This window comes from Lucilia sericata, unplaced genomic scaffold (genome assembly GCF_015586225.1).
Source record: "Lucilia sericata isolate MDLA Ls3-8-SP2 unplaced genomic scaffold, ASM1558622v1 Contig000551F_arrow, whole genome shotgun sequence".
NCBI lineage: Eukaryota > Metazoa > Arthropoda > Insecta > Diptera > Calliphoridae > Lucilia > Lucilia sericata.
The window spans coordinates 276,978-294,392 of record NW_023994561.1 but is presented as its reverse complement, the minus strand read 5'-3'; the positions used below and the strand labels follow the sequence as shown (position 1 = coordinate 294,392).

Sequence of the window (17,415 nt, the reverse complement as noted above, 5' to 3'; positions counted from 1 at the left end):
AACAATATGGCTTATATTCGGCGTTTATGGGTTCTTTTATGTACATTATATTTGGTTCCTGTAAAGATGTTACTATAGCCACCACTGCAATTATGGCCTTAATGGTCCATCCCTATGCTGTCTTAAGTCCAGAATATACTGCTATGATAGCCTTTTTCACGGGATGTATTGTATTAGCATTGGGTCTTTTAAATCTGGGGGTGCTAGTAAGATTTATATCAATACCCGTTATTATAGGTTTTACCACAGCTGCCGCCATAACGATAGCTAGTGCTCAAATTAATAATATTTTCGGCATAAAAGCTCCTTCAAATGATTTAATACCAGCTTGGAAATATTTCTTTATACACCTTAATGACATTGGTTGGAATGACGCAGTATTGGGTTTAGTTACTTTAGCCTTATTGTTGGTCATGAAGAAAGTCAAGGATATACCTTTTGGTAATCGAACCTTTTGGAAATATGTTTCTTTGTCTCGCAATGCAATGGCTGTTATAGTTGGTACTTTCTTGGCTTATATCTTAAGTCGTGATGGCACTCAAACCTTTAAAGTAACTGGTAATATCACAGCCGGTTTGCCGCCATTTAAGGTGCCGCTAACAGGTACCACTGTCAATGGAACCGAAGTAACTTTAAAGGAAATGATGAATACGGTGGGTGCCTCATTTGCTTCCATACCTTTGGTGGCCATTTTAGAGGTGGTAGCTATAGCTAAAGCATTTTCCAAGGGAAAAATTGTGAACGCTTCACAGGAAATGATTGCTTTGGGTATGTGTAATATAATGGGTAGTTTTGTGTCGTCAATGCCAGTTACCGGCTCATTTACACGCACAGCCGTTAATAATGCCAGTGGCGTTAAGACAACTTTGGGTGGTTTGGTAACTGGAAGTTTGGTATTAATGGCTTTAGCGTTTCTAACCCAAACATTCTATTATATACCTAAAGCTACTTTGTCGGCCATTATAATTGCTGCCATGATATCACTGTTGGATGTGGAGAAAATTCATGATACTTGGAGATCAAAAAAGAAGGATTTCTTACCATTTTTGGTAACTCTGTTTGTTTGCCTATTTTGGAGTTTGGAATATGGTATTTTATGTGGTATTGCCTCCAATCTTTTCTACATTCTATATAGTAGTGCTAGGCCCCAACTACGGCTATATATTTATAAATTATTGGATTATGAATTTGCTATGGTTGATGTTAAACAAAAGCTGGACTATGCCTCAGCCGAATATCTTAATGAAAAGGTGCTACATTTTGTTAATTTACACCAAAAACATGATATACATTTAGTCGTTATCAACGGCCGGGAAATTAATAGTATTGATTATACAGTCGCTGCAAATATTGTGTCTTTAAGAGAAGATTTAAAAGTATTAAACTGTGATATGATCTGCTGGAATTGGAATATATCATCAGCTGGTGTAGTTTGTCGTTTAAATAATAAAATGCGTGATATGTTTAAGTTTCACAAATCATTAGAGGAAACTATTGAGGAATATCTAAAAAACCATTATACAAATGCCTCTGAGGCAACATTGTATTCGGTGTCATAACTAAGTCAAACTAAGTGAAATAGAATAAATAAGGTTATGGTTTGAATTGAGTTTTCAGAATATTCAAAACAAACTTGCATACAGTTTGTTTTCAGGTCATTAAAATATAAAATTAATTTTTGTAATAAATTGTATATATAAAAAAATGTTGGTGTCATTTCTTTCGAACATTACTTTGCATATTGTTGTCGGAAAGAGCCATTAATAAATAAATATTTTTCAAAAATAATTCAACGTTAAAATTATTATTTAAAAAAAAATAAAATCAAAATGTTTAAAAAAATATTTCAAATTTTTAACGTTTGAATAATTTTTTTAATTCTTAAAAAATAAAAAAAAAAAATCAAAAGGAAAAAAGAAATACAACAAATACGTTTCAGAAACTTTATTACGCTTTAGTTCTTAACATTAAATAATTAAAGCCTACATGGCCAACTAAATACATGTTAGAAAATATCGATATATATATGTATGTATGTAGTATATCGTTAAAAACATTCGAAATACTTTATTCTGATAGACTAAAATTTGAAAAATTGTTAAAATGGGATTTAGTATATTGCTTATAAATACATTAATATGTAAATAGTTACTTATGATTTAAATATCAAAATTGTCATGATAAAAATTTGAGTCAAATTTTTGTGTGTTAGTAAAAGCTTTTAAGGCACTTTTTTGTGTTATATATATATATTTATAGGTTCTTAAGGCACCTTTATAGTAAATATACGTACATGTATATAGAATTTATAATTGACATATGTAGAACATACCCTGACAATCAGGACATCTCTTAGATAATTCATAGGGATTATTTGGATTTAATGATAGATAAAATTTCCTAATAGCTTGTTTAATTTCAGAGCCTTTTCTTGAAATGTATTCATAGCTTAAATCATGAAAATTCTTTGTAACATATATTAATATACGATATAAAACTGATTCTGTGGGTATAAATAATCTCAAAACTTTTTGAATCTCATTTAGGAAATTTTCTATAAATTCTTTAGCTAATTCCATCAAATATCTCAATACTTGCTCTTGTAAATGGTCGGCCATAGTTAAAATAACATCTTTAAATTTATAACCATCGGCAATATTATCCATAAACATATTGCCGTACTGCTGTAGCATTATGACAACACCATTTGGTAAGGCAACTGCAAGATTACGCAAAATAGATATAGCATTTTGGGATTGCTTTAGGGGATTCAAGGGATCTTGATTCATATCAATTTTGTTCAACAATTCCCGTTGAATACAGTAATCTGGCCATTTTAGGAGTTTGTGTTGTATAGGTATCGGAATTATGTGTAGAGGGTATGGGCTGTGTAACTTGCTCCAATATATTAGGCCCCTTTTGATGTTGTACACTTTGTCTTAGCACAGATGTTTCGACGGGTAATTCGTTATTCAAAACCACCCCCTTACCACTTTCACCAAAAGCTGGTCGTACACTTTTTTTATTCAATTGTTTGTTAATTTTAAATAAATCATTTAAATATTGTCGATCGGGAATCTCATTAACACCACGTATAATATCCATTTTACCTTGAGTATTGCCACGTATGCGTACAGTTTCTTTTGACATTTTATCAAAGATTTTTCTGCAAGCAAAGTTTTCAATCGAAATATTTATCGATGTGCTATTATACTCTACTTACCTTTGACGATTACTTAAAGTTTCACGATAGGATTGTATAGATTTGACACGAGCATCATTTGCGATTTGTGAAGCCAATTGAAAGTTATAGAGTGAATGTGTAATAACACCAAAGATGCTGATAACTGTAGAACATCTAGCGATGAAATTTTTTCATCATCGTTATATTTCTGCATAAACAATATAGGTATTTATTCGCTAAATATTTTTTTGTACTAGCATATAATTTTACTTACAAATATTAGATCTAAAACACCATTTGCTACACCACTACCGGATAGAACAATTGATGTTATATTAATGCCATTAACAAAAACTTCTATACCCTATTTTAACAAAAAGAAAACTAAAATAAAACTAATTATTTCAAATGAAAATTAAAACAGCTTACCGCAGTAGCTTTACCAGCTGCCGCCATTGACGTCATAGCGGTCGTGGCACCAGCTGCAGCCACACCTACCGCACCACCCACCATTCCCAGATAACTGCCTCTAGCTTGGCTATCTTTTATACTTATAGACTGTTCATGCTTCGCACGATCAGACAAATTCAATGCTGAAGTTATGGATGTAAACGCCCCAACGCCTAAACCAATTATACCAGCTGCAGCTACAATAGGAGCTGCTACGGGCAAAGCTAAAGCTGCTAAAGGCACGCAAGCTGCTCCAATGCCCACTACCGCTGAACCAGTTTGTGCCATATTCATAAATTTAGCACCTGCTGTCCCACTGGGTGTACAATAGATGTCCAATATAACATCATTATATTTATCAAAGTTATAAATACCATGGCGTGGTGCAATCATTGTACCAGCCGGCAAAACATTTTCATTTACAAAAGATTTCCAGTTCTGATAAACTCTGCCGGTTTCGTCCACATAAATCATACAGCATTTGCTACTATCGGAGTTGTCTTGTTAACAAAAAAAAAAAAAAAAGAAAATAATTTAAGTTATAAAAGTGTTTAGTTATTGATTTCAAAAACCTACTATCGCATTTTTTACAGCGAAATACCGGATGACATGAAAATTCAGTGGATTCGGGTGCAGTGTTGAAATCTTCATCTTTAGTTACCATCACATAAAATATATAAGTAATGGATGAGCGATTTGTGTATTTTCCTAAATAAAAGTAGACACTTGCATTAGTGAAATATGGAAATAATCGAAACAAAAGTTTTAACTTACTTTGAGCCCATACACTTTCGAAAATGGTCATTCTAAGTTTTTCAATTGACTTTTGTCCCTTTTCTTGATCGGGTATTAATTGTTTTATTTTTTCCTTCATAACATCAGCATCATTATATCCCAGGCTAATGAAAAATATATAGAAAAATATGTATTTAAAATATGTATGTATTTATAGTAGATACATACATAGTTTTTAAATTTATTATTTCTATGTGCAGTGCAGTCTAAGGTCTAGTCTATTGACAAGTCGAGTTTATAATCTAGTCTTTAATATAGTCTATTGTCTAGTCTATAGTCTAGTAAATAGTCTAGTCTATAGTCTAGTCAATAATCTAGTTTATAGTCTAGTCTATAGTTTAGTCTATAATCTTGTCTAGTCTATAGTGTATTCCAAGTCTAATCTTATAGTTCAGTCTATAATCTAGTCAATAGCCTAGTCTATAGTCTAGGCTATTGTCTAGTCTATAGTAGAATTTAGAATTTTCTCTATGGAAGTAATGAAAAAGATTATTTTTACTCAGGCATGTCATAGAAGGAATGCGCTTTTTTTTTATTAAAATAAATATATGTTTTATTAATTTAAATAAATATATGTTAAATTAATTTTCAAATGAGTTTGTTGTGCTAAATCATAACAAACAATGCCAATCTGACGTTTTTAGAACAATTTAATTGAAATATTTCGAAAATAAACATTTGTACTTTTTTTTACTCAATTGTACGGCTTTTTTAACTACGATGTAAGTTTTTTGCCGATATCAAATCTGGCAAGCCTAGTATAGACTCTAGAGTCTATGTATCTATAGTTACATATATGGTCTACAAATTATCGATACCCACACTAACACAGTGAAATCGTTTTAAAAAAGTTATTAATCAAAATTATTTGCAATAATCTACATACATTAAGATATAAATGTATATACATTAGGATGGCCCGTTTGTATAGAGAGAAATAAGAAATAGATATAGAGAAAAATTAAAAAAATTTAAAACTTTTGCAATACCACAAACGTGTTTCATACGATATTGAAATCACCTTTTAAAGACTTTCAAATTATACCAAATTTGCGTATATTTTCTTAGCTAGAGAAATATGAAAAATCTAAAAAAGGTCCTTTTTATTCTTTGATCCAGCTCAACAAATATTGATGTCAGGACAAACATTTTAAGAAATTGTATCTTAGAATGAACTAAATTTTTTTTTCGGTGGAAACATCAGCCAAATCTTTAATAGGCTACCCTAATATTAATACACGTATGTATGTACATACATATGTACATATGTATGTATGTAAATATGTATCACGCTACGTATTTTTTGCACTTATTTTAATGTACTAATCATTAGAAAACAATTAATACAGCGTAATAAATAACACAAATAACTTACAGATCCCATATGATTTTATCTTGGAAACCACAATTTTGGGCCAACTCCTGCTGTGCTTCTTTTATTGTTTTTTTACGAGAACTTATTGCCGGCAGTTCTTGTGCTGTAATTTCAATTTCAGGCTCCTCCACAATATTTCTCTCTAAATTACCCACAACATTCTCTTCAGATGGTGGCGGTCGAGATATTCCACTCAATAACTCTTCCAATTGGACGACATTCAAAGTATCAATTGCAACCATTTCAACTATATCGACTTGCTTAGAACCCAATAATGCAATCAAAACATTTTCCATTTCCACACGACTACCTTCTCGAGAGAGCTGGTGTTCCAACATTAATTCTTCGAGTTGTTGCAAGGAAAGCGCTGAAACATCCATAGATTTAACAATGGGAATCTTATCACTTCCAATGTCTTTACGCAATTGTTCCTTTGACATCATACTGTCTACTGTACTACTGATCGTCTGTGGCTGTTGTGATGATATGGGGTTCAATTTATAGACTATTTCTTCCACATGGCCAACAAAGGAGGGGAACCCCAAAAATTATGAAAGAAAAAGAATGGAAGAAATGAAAATTGGTGGTTGTTAATGTTATTGGTTTACTTGGTTAATCAGCTGCCGGGCAGAATAACCAAGTCGATTCAAAATTAACGACGCCGTCAAAGTCTATTTTGCTAGGCGGCTTCGTCAAATTTTATTAACATGCCTTTTCACATACAAAAAACAGAAGTAAGTTTTGGGAATTAGATTATTAGAATTAGAATTAGATTATTGAATTACGATTTCAAAATAAGAATATAATAAATATCAAAAAAAAAAAAAAAAAACAAAATATTTATGTATTCTACTGGATAAAAAACTGAACTTCAATGATCACCTGTCTGCTTTGATCTTGTTTATGAAAAGATAAATAAAATAATAACAAATTTTAACAGAAAATGTGAATTGTCCAGGTATAGTCACATTAATGAACTGCTTTCAGCATAATTTATTCCGCTAACATAATAAGTTCCTAAGCTTTTCATAAGGTTTTTTTAATTTTTTTTTATTTTTTTATTTAATTAAAAACACTTATGTTATAAATAATTTATTTTTTAAAATAACAAAGTTGAAAAGGATTTTAATTTTCCTAACTCTTTAGAAATTAAGAATACTGTAAAGCAACAATTTATAATAAATATATAATTAAATATCAAATGTAGCTGATAATCCTCTGCTTAAAAGTAATATTATTCATTTCAATTTATCAGGATTTAAAAAAATGGATGCTTAAAGAAAATTAGTCACAAAAAATAGTTGAAATTTTTATTTTGAAAATGAGATTTTTTTTGAAATTTAATTTCTTTTAGATTTATTTGCTTTCATTTGATAGCAGCATTACAATCATTCAAGTCGAAAAGTTGAAGGTCGACTATTATCTTCCAAAAATGTCGAAAAGTCGACTTTGTAAATAAAAGTCGAAAAGTTGGAAAAAGTCGGTAAAAGTTGGAAAAAGTCGGAAAAAGTCGTAACAAGTCGAAAAAGGTCGAAGTCCAAATAAGTGGAAAAAAAGTCAAAAACTCTAAAATAGTGGGAAAAGTCAAAAAAAAGTAAAAAATTCTAAATAGTCGGAAAAATTCGAAAATAGTCGGAATAACACGAAAAAAGCCAAAAAACAGTTTAAAAGTCGCCTTTTAAGTTTCAACTATAGAACCCTATTTCTGGTGTGAAAGCATTTTTAAATTATTAACTGTTACAGGGTGTAATGTAAGTAATATACATACAAATTTGTAAGCTTATTTTTTTTAAGTGTAAAATACAACCCTGCTGTTCAACACAGCTCAATAGTGAAATAGAAAAAAACAGGTTCATTCATTCTTTTAAAATTTATTTGTTGTGTTGGAGACTTGGATGAGCAACCCAAAAAGTAATAATAATAAATATTGAAAAATAATGAAAAATCTATTAAAATAAATTAAAAAATACTTGAAAAAACAAAAAAACCTAACAAAGTGTAAGTATTTAAAACGAATAACAAAGGAATTCATATCAAATGTAAACAAATTAAAATTTCCAATACGAATTGGACGCCACACCCTAAATTAAGCCAAGCTTTATACATAGGGGAGTGTCCATTGTAAAAAAGTGTCAATTTAAACTAAAATGAAGAATTATTAAATAAAAAAAAAACTAAATACAAACAATTTTGTAAATTTTTCTTTACTATAGAGATTTCAACCTAAAGGTCTGTAACAAAATAGGTTTTATGGAAAATATACCTAAATGCGTGCTGTGGTTATGGTGAAACGTGTGTCGTCGTCACAATTCATGTTCATGTCAATTTCTTAATGCCTGCTGTTTAGGCATTATATGAAGAAAAGTCTGAGTGTTTGAAAAATAAAGAAATTCACAAGTTTTCCAACTATTTACCACAGTGTCTTGGAAAAATCTCTTTATATTAGTCTTCTGCTTACAAGACTATGTCAACACTCGAAGAACGTACAGCTTACAAAGATAATCCCTTCCTTTACTGGTCATATTTATGGTAATTTTTCACCATTTATGTGACCATAGCTTGTATGTACCGTGTACTCGGTTCGATAATCATTTTAAATATAATCTTTGGTTGCTGTTCGAAACATCGTCAGTATTGGCAGGATAGACATACCGGCAATCGTTGGCTTGTATCCATTTGGTCAGCAACTCCACATAATCAACCACCATTGGATTTTACTGAACTAAAAGACGCTAAATATTTCAAAGTTTACAGGTAAGTTTTTATAAAAAGAAATTACAAAATTAAATTGTACAATCGATTCAAATCAACCTCTGAATCGTTTAATCTATTTCCGTTTATGTGTCCATTTAAATCTTGTGCCCACACTACAGGTCGTAATTTTGGCACATATACACAAGTATCACGATTAAATTCTACATAAATAACTCTACCAAAATTTATTTATCTGTTACCCTTGTCCATATATAACCACTCTTCAGAAAAGCATTATTTTTGTTAATGAATTGTTCAAATATTTCGGAATTAAGAAAATAAATAATACACATATTTAACATACTCACTACTGGTGTAGGGTATCATATGATCGGTCATGCCGGACTATACATTCTTACCTGTTTATTGATTATATTACTTTTGCCACAGCCTGCTCCCCGTCTTTTTAGCGAAGATATTGAAGCCCAAATAGAAGACGTGCCCATACATCATCAGTATCAACAAAGACCCTACCCGCCCCGAAGGCAGAGGTTACATCAGCAAAGACAGCGTGAAGAATACGTTGAATTACATACCAAACGAGAAAGCGATATTTAATTTTTTTTATTTTTGTTTGTTATTTAAAAATGGCTTTTATTATTTTATATCCAGCTGTAGCTGCTTTAGCTTTATTCATTGTGGGTGTTATTATTATAATGTTACGTTTTGGACCACGACTCTGTGGTCTAAGACATCATGCCTTGCCCGACAGTGAAGAGTATCGTGAGCGTGCCTACGATCATGAAATCAGTTATGCTTGATATATATAATTTACAAGTTTTATTTAAATTTTTAAATTATTTCAATACTACTTTATCCCTCCATTTTGTTTTAATGTTTTTTAAGTGCCTTTTTATAAATAAACTATTCTTGTAAGCAGCTTTGTTAGAATTTAAGTGGAAGAGAGCGAAGAAACAGTTTTTTCTTAAGTATTGATATATTATCTGCTTTTATTTAAATGTTTCTCAGCTTTTAAATTAAAATTTTGGCAATTAGTTTTTTTGTTTCAGAATGTTATGAAAGTAATTTTCAATTATGTATTTGTTTTTACTCAATTTTAAAGAAATTTCCTAAGCAGATTGATTCTCTTAAATTCTAATTTGTTTTCAACAACTGCTTATTAGGTATTATTTATCTTAAATGTATTTACATTATTTATATTTGTAGCATTTATATAAAAATCCATTCCGTCCAGTTTAAATTTAACAAAAAAAAATTTTAAACCTTCACAAATTATAGTAGTAAGCCTAACATATCACATTGATTTACATTATGTATTTTTACAAATTTACTAAAATATTTTATATGTATGCCCTATTTGCGGTATATATTTTTATTAAATATATTTTATATGTATTTTACGAATAAAAAATAAAATTATGTACTAAATATAATAATACATACTATAAAATTGTTTATATTATTCTTTCTATCGACAATCGAATGTAATTTGTTTCTCTAGGTAAAGTAAAATCCCAGCAAAACTTGGTAATGAATTGTACTTACATAACCACTTACTTTTCAATGACTACTACTTACCGTCTGCATCATTTTCAAGTACTTTTATAATTACTTACATATAATCTAGGAACTCTTTTTTCGATTCGAATTTAAATGCAGAATAGGGGTGATTGATTACTCTATGTATTACCCTTTTTACTAGCCTATATACTACTATATGGACTACTCTATTGACTTATATATGATTAACACGTGGACTAGACTATTGACTATCTCATAAGGCCTGCACAAGACAACAATAATACGACAATTTGTTAAAAATTTCATCATAAGCACACGAAATTTTTTTTTTAGCAAATTGTCGCATTATTGTTGTCTTGTCCAGGCCTTTTCTATCTAAGTACTGGTCTATGGTCTAGTCTATGGATTATGTAATCTATTGAAGTCTATGGGCTAGTCTATGAATTATTCTATTATCAAGTCTATTGACTAGCCTATGGTCAACTTTATTGCCTCAACTAGTGATCAATCTATTAATAAGTCAATTGTGCGCCATCATAAGCACACGAATTTTTTTTAGCAAATTGTCGCATTATTGTTGTCTTGTCCAGGCCTTTACTATCTAAGTATTGGGGTATGGTCTAGTCTATGGATTATGTAATCTATTGAAGTCTATGGGCTAGTCTATGAATTATTCTATTATCAAGTCTATGGTCAACTTTATTGCCTCAACTAGTGATCAATCTATTAATAAGTCAATTGAATAGCCTATGGACTAACTATACACTTACTAGTCTATAGATAACTCTATATTCTAGTCTAAGCATTATTTTATTCACTAGCCTGTTGACTTTAAGTATAATATATACTAGACTAGTCCATGGAGTAGTCAATGAACTGTAGACTAGATTATATATGATCTACATATGTATATATACTCTATGTACTATTTTATATACTAGTCTATTGACTAAGCTTTTAAGCTATTTACTGATTAGTATATTAAATAATCTATGTATTACACTATTGACTAGTCCTGTGAATTATTCTATCGACTAGTTTTTTTGATTTCTCTGTGGATTGCACTATTGACTAGTATATGGATTATACAATTGATTAGTGTACTGACTGTTCTTTGAACAAGTCTATTGACGTGTCTATGGACACTAAGCAATAGACAAGTGCATAGACCAGACTATTTATAATGGACTTCATTAGTCTATGGACTAAACTATTGAGTTCTTTTCGACTAGTCTATTAACTAGTCTGTGGAATACACCATTGACTAGTCTATAGACTAGTCCTTGGGTTAGTCTATAGATAAGTCTATTGACTAGTCTATAGATAAGTCTATTGACTAGTCTATGGATTAGTTTATTGACAAGTCTATGAATTAGTGTATAGACTGGTCTATTAACTAGTCTATTGTATAGACAAGTAAATAGAGTAGTCTATACACTAGCCAATTGACTGTGAACTTGTCTATTACTAGTCCATGATATAATCCAAGGATTAATCAACTGAACTGTTTATGAATTAGTCTATCAATTAGTTTACTGACTAGTCCATTGACTGGTACTGTGAAATTTTTCGATGCCAAAAAGTACTGACAAAAGTATAGTACTGAAGTTTTGCATGCCTGATATTTTCTCTAAACCTTCTCTTTACTGAGGGTGCAGTCTTCGAATGTCTAATTTTTCTATTTGAGAATTCCATTTACAAAGTCAAACAATTGTAATTCTATTCGAAAGCATCTCTGTACCGAATATATAAAATTTCTTTAAGGCAATTTATAAACAATTATTCACCGTTAGTTTTTTCCCTTTTATCACAGGGAATTTATTATTCAGAATAGACTTGAATATCTTCCGTACTAAAGGAACCGGAAACACATTGAGTGTGAACGTAGCTTAAATGTAAAACAAGTAAGAAAGTATAGTCGGACGTGGCCGACCATATGATACCCTACACCAGTTATGAATATTAAATGTGATTTAGTTTTCATAATAAGCATTTATCTTCATTATTTCCTTGTTCCGATACATTTAAACAATTTATGGATGAAAAACTAATTTTCTGAAAGAGGCTTTATATGGGGCTAGGGCCAAATATGGACCAAGCCCTATAAAATTTTGTGAATATATTTATATTTACATAATATTTTATTGTGCTGAATTTCATCGCGATATTTGTGTTTATAAGTTAATTTGGGACATTCAAGTAATTTTCTGAAGGGGACTTTGTATGGGAGCTAGGGTCAAGTGGGGCCCGATCTTTATGAAATTTGGCAGGGTCATCAAGACTTCTATAATAGTTGTGCCGTATTTAATCGATATATCTGTATATTTAACATAATTATGAGCTCAGAAGCCCTTTTCGGGGGGTTCTATTCTATGGGGGCTAGGTGAAATAATGGACCGATTTTAACCATTTTCAATAGGCTTCGTCCTTGGGTCGAATAAAACGTGCGTGCCATATTTCATCCAATTATCTTGAAAATTGCGACCTATACCTTGCGCACAAGGTTTACATGGACAGCCAGCAAGCCAGACGGACGGACGGACATAGCTTAATCGACTCAGATACTTTAAGGTGGGTCTAGGACGAATATTTTTGTATGTTACAAACATCAGCACAAATCCAATATACCCTCCGCACTAAAGTGGTGTAGGGTATAAATACAACGTTACAAAAACCTTTTTTATATAAAACACACATACTTTCTTTTAGTTTTATTTAATAGTTTATTTAATTTATTTTTCTTGTGTTTTTATTTATACTGGCTTTTAGTTTAGGTTGTCGATAAGTTTATTAAGCAGTTTATTTGTTTTTGCATATAAATTCATAAATTGTGATTGCTTTTAGTATTTGTGGTGTTTTTTTATATATTTTATTTTAATTGTTTGTTTAACTATTTTATAAAATAATAATTATTATGTTTTTTTTTGTCATATTAATAAGAAATATTACTTATATTATTTAACTAAATATATAAAGTTTCAAAATTAACATGCAGTAATAACATTTTTTATATAGAACAAAATTATAAATTCTTTTTCTTTTAATAATTAAAAAAAAAGTATTCAACTGTTGTAAGGGTTGTTTAACACTTTTAATTCTTTTATATTTTTTGCAGTATTATAGATTTTTTTATTAATATTTTAGGGATAATTTCAATTACTAAACAGTTTTGTTTTATTTTGTTTTATAACGTTTTTCTTTATAAAGTTAGTTTAATGTTTATAAATTATTATATAAATGCAAGTTTAACTTGTTTAAATTTTAAATAATTTTTTTTTATATTTTTTTAACTTTAATAAATCATTTGTTTTCTTAATAAGTTAGTAAATTATTTAATAAAATTTTTTTATAAATAAATTAAATTTAAATTTAATTAACTTTTCTTTATAATAATTGTTTTGTTTTTGCAAATAAAAGGCACTTTTAAAGTATTTTTCTTGTTTAAATTTAAAATTTTCAAAACAATTAAATGTCAAAGCTGGGGTTAGACTGTTTAGTGGCTAATTTTTGCTTTCGTATAAAATTTGCAGTAAAAAATTTTTTAAGTTTTTTATTGTTTTTGTGTAAATTTAATTAATTATTGTATAAATTTTCCTTCTAACAGACTTTATAAGGTTTTCTAAAAAGTTTTTTGTTTATTATTTTATATTACTTTTGTTTTGTTTTGTTTTTGTATATGTTTTGTATATGTAGTTATTAATTACTATAGCTAATTAAGGTGACCATGCAAAATTATTTGAAAACCAGAGGGGGATATCTTTATTATATTTCCATTTAAAATTAATGTTTTTGTTAAAAACTTTCTGTTTTGTGTTGCAAATATTTGAAAAGTTTATAAGGTTAAAATTTAGCATTTTTGTCACTTTTAGTTTAGTTCAATTGTTTTAATATGCTTGTATAATGTATAATATTAGACTAACTAGAAAAGCTTATTGGTTTTATATTTTTATATATGTATGTATATATTTTGTATAATAAAAAACATTTTATCAAATTTCTTTATTGGCTAAAAAAATGGGGGTTTCTAATTTATATGAACGCCTCTTACAAAAATCTTATACATTTCATAAATACTTATGTAAACATTACATTTATGTTTAAACATATATGTAATTTAAACATTTCTAAATGATTTTCATATAAAAATTCTTTTCTCTGAATTGTTCAGCTGCATTAGTAAGATTTTAATTTGTTATAAATCTTTTTAGCGACACAATACAATTATTTTTCCTTAGAGTCGTCCTGATTTATACATTTTCTGAATATATCGAAGTAAATTTCTCCTTTTAAATACTTTATGTGTGTGTGTGTTTTTTTGTTTAAATGCTCTAGTTTATGGCTATAAAAAAATTCTGTTTTTAAAATTTATATTTAGTTTAATTTGACCTTTTTGGAATAGATAAAAAAATGTTGAAGTTGTTATTAATAACACAGCCCAATAAAGTTTTAAACCAGAAAACTAAAGTATACTTTTCTAAAGGATTGATTAGCGCTGAATCCGAATTTGACGAATCAGAAATGATGCATCTTATTAGGTTTTCCAGCTTTCGTGTCATGAAGTCAAATTTGAGATGCCATAACAATGCCAAGCAGGCTATAGTTTAGGCTACAGTTTAGTCTATAGTATAGTCTATTGTCTTGTCTATAGTCTAGTCTATAGTCTAGTCTATAGTCTAGTCTAGTCTATAGTATAGTCTATAGTCTAGTCTATAGTCTAGTCTAGTCTATAGTCTAGTCTATAGTCTAGTCTATAGTCTAGTCTATAGTCTAGTCTATAGTCTAGTCTATAGTCTAGTCTATAGTCTAGTCTATAGTCTAGTCTATAGTCTAGTCTATAGTCTAGTCTATAGTCTAGTCTATAGTCTAGTCTATAGTCTAGTCTATAGTCTAGTCTATAGTCTAGTCTATAGTCTAGTCTATAGTCTAGTCTATAGTCTAGTCTATAGTCTAGTCTATAGTCTAGTCTATAGTCTAGACTATAGACTAGACTATAGACTAGACTAGACTACTAGACTATAGACTATAGACTAGACTAGACTATAGACTAGACTATAGACTAGACTATAGACTAGACTATAGACTAGACTAGACTATAGACTAGACTATAGACTAGACTATAGTCTAGTCTATAGTCTAGTCTAGTCTATAGTCCAGTCTATAGTCTAGTCTACAGTCTTGTCTATACTCTAGTATAGTCTATAATCTAGTCTAGTCTACAGTCTAACTAGTCTATAGCCTAGTCTATAGTCTAATCTATAGTCTAGTCTATAGCCTAATCTATAGTCTAGTCTAGTCTATAGTATAGTCTATAGTATAGTCTATAGTCTAGTCTATAGTCTAGTCTATAGTCTAGTCTATAGTCTAGTCTATAGTCTAGTCTATAGTCTAGTCTATAGTCTAGTCTATAGTCTAGTCTATAGTCTAGTCTATAGTCTAGTCTAGTCTATAGTCTAGTCTATAGTCTGGTCTATAGTCTAGTCTAGTCTATAGTCTGGTCTATAGTCTAGTCTATAGTCTGGTCTATAGTCTAGGTCTATAGTCTGGTCTATAGTCTAGTCTATAGTCCTAGTCTATAGTCTAGTCTATAGTCTAGTCTATAGTCTAGTCTATAGTCTAGTCTATAGTCTAGTCTATAGTCTAGTCTATAGTCTAGTCTATAGTCTAGTCTATAGTCTATCTTAGTCTAGTCTATAGTCTAGTCTATAGTCTAGTCTATAGTCTAGTCTATAGTCTAGTCTATAGTCTAGTCTATAGTCTAGGTCTATAGTCTAGGTCTATAGTCTGGTCTATAGTCAGTCTATAGTCTAGTCATAGTCCTAGTCTATAGTCTAGTCTATAGTCCTAGTCCATAGTCTAGTCTATAGTCTAGTCTATAGTCTAGTCTATAGTCTAGTCTATAGTCTAGTCTATAGTCTAGTCTATAGTCTAGTCTATAGTCTAGGTCTATAGTCTAGTCTACTAGTCTATAGTCTAGTCTATAGTCTAGTCTATAGTCTAGTCTATAGTCTAGTCTATAGTCTAGTCTATAGTCTAGTCCATAGTCTAGTCTATAGTCTAGTCTATAGTCTAGTCTGTAGTCTAGTCTATAGTCTAGTCTATAGTCTAGTCTATAGTCTAGTCTATAGTCTAGTCTATAGTCTAGTCTATAGTCTAGTCTATAGTCTAGTCTATAGTCTAGTCTATAGTCTAGTCTATAGTCTAGTCTATAGTCTAGTCTATAGTCTAGTCTATAGTCTAGTCTATAGTCTAGTCTATAGACTAGTCTATAGTCTAGTCTATAGTCTAGTCTATAGTCTAGTCATAGTCTAGTCTATAGTCTAATCTATAGTCTAGTCTATAGTCTAGTCCATAGTCTAGTCTATAGTCTAGTCTATAGTCTAGTCTATAGTCTAGTCTATAGTCTAGTCTATAGTCTAGTCTATAGTCTAGTCTATAGTCTAGTCTATAGTCTAGTCTATAGTCTAGTCTACTAGTCCTAGTCTATAGTCTAGGTCTATAGTCTAGTCTATAGTCTAGTCTATAGTCTAGCCTATAGTCTAGTCTATAGTCTAGTCTATAGTCTAGTCTATTGTCTAGTCTATAGTCTAGTCTATAGTCTAGTCTATAGTCTAGTCTTAGTCTAGTCCTATAGTCTAGTCTAGAGTCCTAGTCTATAGTCTAGTCTATAGTCTAGTCTATAGTCTAGTCTATAGTCTAGTCTATAGTCCTAGTCTATAGTCTAGTCTATAGTCTAGTCTATAGTCTAGTCTATAGTCTAGTCTTATATTCTATCTATAGTCTAGTCTATAGTCTAGTCTATAGTCTAGTCTATTGTCTAGTCTATAGTCTAGTCCTATTGTCTAGTCTATAGTCTAGTCTATGTCTAGTCTATAGTCCTAGTCTATAGTCTAGTCTATAGTCTAGTCTATAGTCTAGTCTATAGTCTAGTCTAGTCTATATAGTCTAGTCTATAGTCTAGTCTATAGTCTACAGTCTAGACTATAGTCTAGTCTATAGTATAGTCTATAGTATAGTATGGTCTATAGTCTAGTCTATACTGCTCTAACCTTTAAAAAAGTATACTTTGATCTCTGGATTTCGATTTTTTCAAATTTTGTTGGCCAGTGTTATTTTTTCGTTAAATACCTCAACTTACTTGAGACTTAAAAAAAAATATTTACCAAATATTCAAAATTTCATTTTTTTTTTTTTTTAAATTTGGCCATAAATCCTGTACAAAATTTGTTACAAAAAATTCATTACACAATAACTTAAATATAAATTCATTTAATTTGTTTTTCAAATCATTTATTTAAATAAAAAATTTTAAAAAATATTCTTTCTTTTAGTTACATATTTTGCAAATAATTTTGTTTAAATATAGATTTTGATTTTA

General features: G+C 29.8%; 4 protein-coding genes and 1 pseudogene across 4 annotated transcripts in view; 4 read left to right on the top strand and 1 right to left on the bottom strand.

Moving 5' to 3' along the window:
* Positions 1 to 5: 5 nt before the first annotated feature.
* On the top strand, positions 6 to 1,749 carry LOC119606117 (sodium-independent sulfate anion transporter-like; the record flags this gene model as incomplete). Its single annotated transcript, XM_037959502.1, has 1 exon — positions 6 to 1,749. A coding segment is annotated over one exon (1,554 nt), but the record flags the coding sequence as incomplete, so codon positions are not given.
* A 373-nt stretch (positions 1,750 to 2,122) lies between these two features.
* On the bottom strand, positions 2,123 to 6,309 carry LOC119606101. The gene is given in 9 exon segments (XM_037959485.1): positions 2,123 to 2,811; positions 2,813 to 3,166; positions 3,224 to 3,326; positions 3,329 to 3,392; positions 3,459 to 3,548; positions 3,614 to 4,134; positions 4,211 to 4,342; positions 4,409 to 4,533; positions 5,805 to 6,309. Coding segments are annotated over 9 exon segments (2,337 nt in total). The 5' UTR covers positions 6,248 to 6,309; the 3' UTR covers positions 2,123 to 2,306.
* A 1,899-nt stretch (positions 6,310 to 8,208) lies between these two features.
* LOC119606097 lies at positions 8,209 to 9,129 on the top strand (annotated as a pseudogene).
* Positions 8,301 to 17,415, top strand: part of LOC119606095 (odorant receptor 59a-like) — a 42,174-nt gene continuing 33,059 nt past the window's right edge. Inside the window, exon 1 of the mRNA XM_037959481.1 lies at positions 8,301 to 8,558. The gene's annotated coding sequence lies outside the window, so the exon portion shown is untranslated. The remainder of the gene's footprint in view (positions 8,559 to 17,415) is intronic.
* Positions 9,126 to 9,820, top strand: LOC119606096. Its single transcript, XM_037959483.1, has one exon. It carries the CDS (start codon positions 9,146 to 9,148, stop codon positions 9,317 to 9,319), a length of 174 nt encoding a protein of 57 aa, XP_037815411.1. The 5' UTR covers positions 9,126 to 9,145; the 3' UTR covers positions 9,320 to 9,820.

Bases quoted from the DNA above. Each gene is read 5' to 3' on its own strand.
- LOC119606096 (XM_037959483.1), top strand. From the start codon at position 9,146: ATGGCTTTTATTATTTTATATCCAGCTGTAGCTGCTTTAGCTTTATTC.